At 35.8% G+C, this 9459-nt stretch overlaps 1 protein-coding gene across 1 annotated transcript; it reads left to right on the top strand.

Moving 5' to 3' along the window:
- Positions 1 to 1844: 1844 nt before the first annotated feature.
- Positions 1845 to 9304, top strand: LOC132735408 (NACHT and WD repeat domain-containing protein 2-like). The gene is made up of 7 exons (XM_060722354.1): positions 1845 to 2126; positions 2798 to 3206; positions 3541 to 3670; positions 4087 to 4222; positions 4904 to 7308; positions 7683 to 7930; positions 9104 to 9304. The coding sequence occupies exons 2-7, from the start codon at positions 2820 to 2822 to the stop codon at positions 9302 to 9304; spliced, it is 3507 nt and encodes a 1168-aa protein (XP_060578337.1). The 5' UTR covers positions 1845 to 2126; positions 2798 to 2819.
- Positions 9305 to 9459: the final 155 nt, after the last annotated feature.

Below are 9459 nucleotides of genomic sequence, written 5' to 3'. Positions count from 1 at the left end.
GTTAATCCTATAAAATTTTACAGCTGTAGTTCGATTAATAATTGAGTTATTGAGCGAAAACTGTTTCTAGTTTAAAGGTGATAGTAATCCCTTGATCTTTGACCTTGTGACCCCAAAATCAATAGCGGTCTTCTACCCAATATGAACAATCATCCTATGAAGTTTGAATACTGTGGGCCAAATGGAACTTAGGTTATGCTCCGGAAACCATTTTCAGTATTAAGCTAATAGTGACCTTGACCTTTGACCTTATGACCCCAAAATCAATAGGGGTCTTCTACCCAATATGGACAATCATCCTATGAAGTTTGAATACTGTGGGTCAAATGGAACTTAAGTTATGCTTCGGAAACCATTTTACGTATTTAGCTAATAGTGACCTTGACCTTTAACCTTGTGACCCTAAAATCAATAGGTTTTTTTTTACCCAATATGGACAATCATCATATGAAGTTTGATACTGTGGGCCAAATGGAACTTAAGTTATGCTCCGGAAACCATTTTCAGTATTTCGCTAATAGTGACCTTGACCTTTGACCTTGTGACCCTAAAATCAATAGGGGTCTTCTACCCAATATGGGCAATCACCCTATGAAGTTTGAATACTGTGGGCCAAATGGAACTTAAGTTATGGTCCGGAAACCATTTTCAGTATTAAGCTAATAGTGACCTTGACCTTTGACTTTGTGACCCAAAAATCAATAGGGGTCTTCTACTTAATATGGACAATCATCCTATGAAGTTTGAATACTGTGGGTCAAATGGAACTCAAGTTATGCTCCGGAAACCAATTTCAGTATTAAGCTAATAGTGACCTTGACCTTTGACCTTGTGACCCCAAAATCAATAGGGGTCTTCTACCCAATATGGGCAATCATCCTATGAAGTTTGAATACTGTGGGCCAAATGGAACTTAAGTTATGCTCCGGAAACCATTTTCAGTATTTCGCTAATAGTGACCTTGACCTTTGACCTTGTGACCCTAAAATCAATAGGGGTCTTCTACCCAATATGGGCAATCACCCTATGAAGTTTGAATACTGTGGGCCAAATGGAACTTAAGTTATGGTCCGGAAACCATTTTCAGTATTAAGCTAATAGTGACCTTGACCTTTGACCTTGTGACCCAAAAATCAATAGGGGTCTTATACTTTATATGGACAATCATCCTATGAAGTTTGAATACTGTGGGTCAAATGGAACTCAAGTTATGCTCCGGAAACCAATTTCAGTATTAAGCTAATAGTGACCTTGACCTTTGACCTTGTGACCCCAAAATCAATAGGGGTCTTCTACCCAATATGGGCAATCATCCTATGAAGTTTGAATACTGTGGGTCAAATGGAACTTAAGTTATGCTCCGGAAACCATTTTCAGTATTTAGCTAATAGTGACCTTGACCTTTGACATTGTGACCCCAAAATCAATAGGGGTCTTCTACTCAATATGGGCAATCATCCTATGAAGTTTGAATACTGTGGGCCAAATGGAACTTAAGTTATGCTCCGGAAACCAAATTGCTAACAGACGGACGGACGGACGGACGGGCGGACGGACGGACGGACAGACGGACGCCAGGGGGTATAACATAATATGCCCGAAATTCTTTTGGGCATATAAAAACAAAAAAAAAAACGAGTTACCTACGAACCGAATGTGAAAAGTGGAAATAACGAAACCACGATGTTAAAATAAGTCAAAAGTACAATATGACAACACGAAATTACATTCACCATAATGGTTTCGTCATCATACGTATTTGTAACTGTTGTGTCGCGATGGCCGTAACGAGACACCGTTATTTAACGCATGTTTTGTTGAACCGTTTAATCCGATATTGTTCAATGGACTGAAAATGGCGAAAGGCTTTTACTTATGAAGTGGTTTTAATTTTGTTACAACATGACACTGAGAATGTCCATATTGATTTAGCGATATCGATTATCTATATACATATTAGATCTACCCGTATATATACAAGTAAATCTACAGTTCAGGTTACACGTTATATTTATTGATGTATTTACTTGTAGTATAAATATGACCAAAACATGAGTGTTTTAAACAGGGAATAATGTATAGAAATGGAGTAATACTTATAACATAGGATTGACGCATATAGAGAGGTATGAATTACTTACTATATTATACTAAGTACAAGATGTTAAATACAATTTGTCAGATTTTGGTATTAAACTAATCAAATCTGCTTATTGAAAAGTATGATATGTACATGAACATTAAAAATATGTTATAAATGTTGTTTTATCATATATGTGATGTATTTTAGTTATACTATATACATATATTTATATAGATCTATACGGTCCATTAGCAACAATGTTTATAACTGTTTATTCAGTTGTGCGTTAATTTATGCGCGGATCTAGAGTCGGTTTATGGAAGGGTATCGATTCATATCTGCTACACAATTTCCGATTTTTTCCCAGTGTACAGTTTTTCTTTAAACTCATGGTGCTTAAATAATGTTTGAATTGTAAAGAAATTCATTTCAATGTTTAAGGGAATGACATATTAGATATATCGATCTAGTGTATTGTGTTTATACAGGGTATTTAAAATTCTACAAAATTATCCCCTTTGTTCTATGAATATGAAATATCATCTGACTTAACAAAGTGAAATTTCAAAGGTTCCCCACATAATTATAAGCTATCATAGTAAATGATTTATACAAATTTAAGGAATGAAAATTACATTTTGAACTTTTGTGTGGTAAGTATAGTTTTCCTTTGCTTAAGACCACAGATGTTGGTAACAGTATATGTTTTTTTAGTACTAGGTTTCCTTAAGAACAAATGGGGTCCGGTAGTTCCAAGAGTCCTAAACCAAAGTCAGAGCCTGTCACAAAACCAAAGCCAGACACTGTATCCGTAAAAGCAACGGCGAATGCAGCGTCCATACCAAAGCAGGTCGATGACTCTGATGATATTTTAAAAGATAAAATAAAACATGACGCCGACGAGAAAGGCATTGCTTCCACGGAAACGGGCAAATCAGCTGATAAGGAAAACGAACCGGAAGTGTTTTTAACAGAAGTACCAGAGCCATGGATGGACATTTTAAATGAAGTTGCTGACTGTGAACTATGGCCCGAAAATAAAAGGAGTGAAAGACCAGAATGGCGGGAAAATCTAGCTAAAGCAGACGAACTATTTCGAGCTCCGAAAATACCGATTTCTTTAGTAAGATTTTTACTATAATAACATTTAAATTATTTAAGTTATATAAATTGAACACACATATAATGAGTAACAGAGAAAACAAGAAAAATGAAAATAACATACTCGTTTTATTAGTATTTTCTTTGTTTAGGAACTTTAAATATTGCTTGATTAATATGTTTTGCCACGCATTTATAATACCTTTCGCTACATCCATTGATCTTTCAGAAACGGGCTTGACAGCTTTCTTACATTAAAAAAGTCAAAGGCATTAAATTATTCGAACACATTGTGATATGTCTGACATTTTTAGAGACTGACCCCCAGTTTTCACCATATCTATTGATTTTTTTAGAAAACCAAAACAGCGGTCTACAATGGTGATCTAGTCATTCCGGATTTACCGGAAATGAATAAGAAGGTTCTCGTGTTTGTGAGTTCAACGTTTACAGATACAAAAGCCGAAAGAAATAATCTAATGAAAGGTGAGAAAATGTAACAAATTTTATATACATATAAATACGAGTAATTTATTGTTTATTGTTGGGTATCTGAATCTAATGAAAATGGAAAGAAAGTAATATTTCTCTGTTTTATACATAAACTTAATCCGCATACACTTTACCTATATAACAATATCTGTCATTATTTTACACTGTTTACCCACAAGGACTGATAAGTTTGCATTGCACTCCATGTCCTAGGCAAAGTTTTGAAATCAGTGAAAAGACGGTGTAAACTATATATTATGACGCCGAACTGTTACATTTTTTCTACAACATATATATTATTTATATTATGGACACATCGATTAAATAAACTTACAAAATGAAGGTTTTACACTCATCAAGTGTCTTCTTTATCAACACAATTTTAAAGAATTGCATTGTTTTTTTTAAAGACGTATACCCATATGTGAGAGAGGTTTGCAGACGACTTGGTTTAGAGTTTGGTACCATTGACATGCGATGGGGCGTCACCGACGAGGCCACAAAGCATCATTCTACAGTGAAAATGTGTCTAGATGAAATACAAAGGTAATGGACACGGTCATCGCTATCTTATTTTAAGACAACCTCCACTAAACGACCACTTTTAATTAACATGGGAGGGAACATGTCATTAATGGCATCATTCTTTATATTGCTTTTTCATGCAGTGTAAATGGCATGTATATTTTATCATTTTATTAAGAGAAATAATCAGCCAATAAAAATCACATTTTCAACATTAATTGTGGTCTTGATTTAAGGTGTTGGGTGATATTTTCTGTCTTATGCACCAGGCGTGTCCAATGTTTGGAGGCACTGTAATACATGTATTAATAGTAGATTAATTTGAAGAACAGAAATTTAGGAACAAATTGACTGTTCTATTTGTGTCAATAAACAATGAGTACATCACAATTACACTGTCTGTCCACCCGTACGTCCGAACAAGACTGTAACTTTTAATGTGCACAGAAAGATTTTAAATACATGTCTGTACATCCGGGCATCTCCAGATGTTGTGCCAAATGACGCAAATTTGAAAAGTCTCGTGTTGCGTGTGCACGGAACGGTATGTGAAAGTATCGCTGAGAGATACTTCAAGTACTGTGCTGAATTAAATTTTCAAAAATAGATCATTAGATTATTTTAATTAGCTGTCTTAATTAGATTGTCTCATGTATAATTATTTGAAAAAAAATTAAGAATCTCTATAAAATAACTTTTCAGATGTGTAAAGGAAAGTTATGGGCCAGCGTTTCTTTGCATTCTCGGTCATAAATATGGATACAGACCAATTCCTGCGACAATAGATGAATCCGAATATGAGAAAATTCTTGCTTGCTTGATTAACAACAATCACGACACAAGTTTATTGAAAAAATTCTATCATCTTGATAAAAATTCTATTCCCCCGGAATATGTTCTCCGATCTATGAGCGATGATGAAGACCAAACCAAATGGTGGCAAGATATTGAAGTTATCCACGAGCAAATCCGTGAAGCAGTTGCCGAATGTTTCCAGAACAAACCGGAGATTTACGACAAATATTTCGTATCAGTTACAGAAATGGAAATTCAAGAAGGTGCATTTAAAAATTCGAAACGAGACGATCAATCATATTTCATGATCAGAGAACTTAAAGATATACAAAACAGAATACACTATAATCGTCGATTGAGAGACATGAAAGGTTCGGAAGTAGATTTAGATGCGTATGAAAGGCTTCAGTGTCTGATACAAAAGAAACTTCCGGAAAATATACGGGAAGAAAACAGAAAAACGTTTATTTACGAATCTGCAAACGCTAAAGGCGGAATGCATTATGTGAGTAAATTTTGTGATCACGTGTGTCGCACAATGGTGGAGATGATTTTTGATAACTTTCAGAGAAAAGGTAATGTAGAGGACAACACAGATGTGATGGAAATCGTTCAGCATTTAAAGTTAGCAGGCGACAAAAGAACACTTTTTGTAGGACGTGAAAAAGAACTAATGGAGATAAACAAATACCTCATAGACAAATCGGGTAACGGCAAGCCCCTTGTTATCAGCGGAAGTTCCGGAAGCGGTAAAACGGCATTGATGGCTGTAAGCGCCCAGAAGGGAAAGGCCATTTCTAAAAATAGCGTATGCGTTGTTCGATTCATCGGAACAACAAGTCAATCGGGATCTGTTAGAAATCTGCTTTTAAGCGTTTGTAGACAAATCGCTTATGCCTACGGTCAAGATGTTGGATTAGTTCCTGATTCTACCAGGGAATTGGCAGATTATTTTAGAAAATCTCTTAGCAATGCTACAAAGACCTCACCTTTAATCATTCACTTGGATTCCCTCGATCAATTATCCGCAGACGACAATGGTAGGAAACTTGATTGGCTAAAACTTGACCAGGACTTACCGAAACATGTAAAACTAATTCTCTCCTCATTAGAAGCAGACACTCTTTATGTTCTTCAAAAGCACGTGCCGGAAAAGAATTTCATTAATATTATTAAACTATTACCCGGTGAAGGACCTGATATCCTTCAGAAAATGATGAAGGTCAAAGGTCGAAAGGTTGCCGAGTCTCAATTAAAAGTAGTCATGGATGCTTTTCTGAATACTCCACTTCCATTGTACTTGAGTCTCGCATCTGATATTGCATGTAAATGGAGGTCTTATGACAATATAGACGCAAACGATATTTCAAATACCATTAAAGGCATGATAACATTACTTTTTGAACGCCTGGAGAAAATGTTTGGCGCCATATTTGTCAGTCATGCGTTGGCGTTCATCACAGCTTCAAAAGATGGATTGTCACAGAACGAGCTTGAAGATGTTTTATCATGTGATGACAAAGTATTGGACACCTTGTTTCAATATTGGACTCCACCTATGCGTCGAATACCACCACTTCTTTGGTTGCGGGTACGCAAAGAATTAGGTCAGTACCTTTCAGAACGAGGCTCTGATGGCGTGACAGTTTTCACTTGGTTTCATAGACAATTCAAGGAGACGGCATATGAAAGGTATTTGGAAAAGTCAAACATGAACCACAACGCTCACATGGCTTTGGCAGATTACTTCGATGGTAAATGGACCAATGGCAAGGGATATATTGCAAAAGGTTTACAATCGAATAAAGATGCAAAACCTGTTTTGAAAGACAGGGGAATACCCAAACAACCTTTGACATTTGGCGATGGAGCTGTAGTCAACAATATAAATAGAAGGAAAATAAGGGAGCTGCCATATCATCTTTTAAAAATCAATGATATAACACGGATTACTGAGGTTTTCTTCAATCTTGAATTCATCTTAACAAAATTTACAGCTGGAATGGGCCACGAATTTTACTCCGAACTCACAGAGGCAGCTAAAATTTCTGATGACAAGAACCTTATAAAAATGGTGCGATTCATTGGTGCAAACCTGTCATTCTTACTGAGAGAACCATCTGCCGTTTATCAGCTTGCATCGCAACAGAACAAGTCTCACCCGGCTAGACAACAGCTAGAGCTTCTCAAAGAGCCTCCATTGACCATACTTAAAAACATCACAGATTCCAATGACTCGGAAAATGACGCATGCGAACTAACATTACAAGGGCATGAAAAAAGTCCACTGTCTTGCGATTTTTCACCAAAAGGTAATATTAATGTGCTCTATAGTTTTCTATCGTTTTTATCTAATATGAACGAATAAGTTTACAACTGAAAGATTCTGAACACATTTGTTAGCCAATATACTGTATTTTCTAGGATAAAATGAAGTTATTACACCCAAAGTATTTTGGATTTTCTATGCTCTTTTTACGCTGATACGCATGCAATTTGGACTCTTTTCGAATCAAATTATTATTAATACAGTGTTTTTGTTTGCATAATTTAACTTATGAAATGAGCATCTACGGTGAAAATGCCAAAACATTTTGATTTGTATCACTTCAATTTGAACGTACAATATACATGTATGTTATTTTTATATTTTTCATACAATATCATTTAATTCTATTTCAATAAGGAGACAGGATCGTGTCAACTTCTATTGATGGATGTCTAAGAATATGGGACGTCCTAACAGGTTCAGAAATAGCTGTGAACACGTCACTTCCGTCTCCAATGGATATGGCTAAAAAGGACGAAAGAGATCACGTGATGAATATGCGGGTACATACAGCCAACCCATGTTGTTTTTCACGGGACGGGAAAACAATTGTTGTTGGGACAGAAGACGCTGAAATTGTCCTATTTGATTCTGATGGAACAAAGGTAAACAGATAAACATCTGTCATTTTATTTGCGACTATTGAAATTGCCAAAGATCTGCAGGTATGATAATTGTCATTACATATGCCCCTATTGAACCCTATGAAATTGCCATTACATATAATAACCCTATTTCAATTGCCATAACATATGCCGCTTTGGAAATTGCCAATACATAGACCCCTAATGAAATTGCCATAACATATGCCGCTTTGGAAATTGCCAATACATAGACCCCTAATGAAATTGCCATAACATATGCCGCTTTGGAAATTGCCAATACATAGACCCCTATTGAAATTGCCATTTAACATCTGACTGCTCCTATCAAACTTATAATGAAATCTGCACATACTTAGTATTGAAATTGCCATAATCAGCCCCTATTAATTGTTAATTGAAAATTCCATGACATACATTCCTATTGAAAAAGCCAATAGGTCAGCACCTGGCAAGGCATTTGCGACTTCTGGAATGGTCAACTGAGATAACCATGACTTATGCCCCTATCAAAATAACTGCGACAACCACATTTGCAGACTATTGCAATTATCAAGACTTATACACTAAGCAAACTTACCATGATATTTGTAACTATTAGAATTGCCATGAGATTTGCAATTATAGAAATTGTCATGGGATTATAGGGCATACTCTCCCAAGTAATTCAAAAGTGATTTGAATCTGAAAGGGTAGTGGCTCGTCTAATCAGGGTCTATAAAAATTGTTTGATTGAACACGTGTTCTTTTTCGTCGTTTTTCTTTTTTCACTTAGAAATGAATACATATACTAGTATGTTTTTTTAGAATTTGTTGATCTGATAAATTGAATTCGTATTCCTTTGTAACTTGCTACCAAAACTACTATAAATGGTAGCTATTTATGAGTTTATGCGAATGCCAACATCCGTGCATTGATATGAACAGTATCGTAGATCTAGAAAACTGGTAACCTGAAAGCGTCAACAAAAAAAACAAACAAACAAACAAAAAGACCGGAATCTTTCAACTTTAAGTCAAAATGAATCTCATTCGTTGAAATACTAAACTTTCATGTGACGCCAGTGAATAGCCAGTGACAAAGCTACTTTTTTAATTAATTGAATAAAACATTAAAACACTTCTATGCACGTTACTCGCGACATTTTTTGACAACTTCATGTATATATTTGGTAGTTTAAGAGTGAACCGACAGAAAATGACGCGGTGACATGCCTGCAGTTCTCCCCTGACAATACGTCCGTAGTAGCTGGCTACAAGAACGGGAATATAAACGTGTTCATATTCAAATCTGAAATTACTATACGCGTCAAAGAACCTGTGGGACCGCTTCCCAACCTTATATTAAAATTGGCAAGTGTTTTGGGAGCCTTATGATTTTTCCAAAACGATGGGAAAATTCGGTGGCGGGTCGTAATGCCGGATATGGTGAGATTCTACAATTTACTTGTTCTCTGCGCCTAACCGGATTTGAGTAATCATAAAAAGCAAAACAAGTGGATGCTGACCATTTAAATATTTCTGTTTCTTTT

Source organism: Ruditapes philippinarum, unplaced genomic scaffold (genome assembly GCF_026571515.1).
Source record: "Ruditapes philippinarum isolate M1 unplaced genomic scaffold, ASM2657151v2 ctg814_1_1_1_1, whole genome shotgun sequence".
Lineage (NCBI taxonomy): Eukaryota > Metazoa > Mollusca > Bivalvia > Venerida > Veneridae > Ruditapes > Ruditapes philippinarum.
The sequence above is the reverse complement of the archived record's forward strand: the minus strand, read 5'-3'. Positions and strand labels throughout refer to the sequence as shown.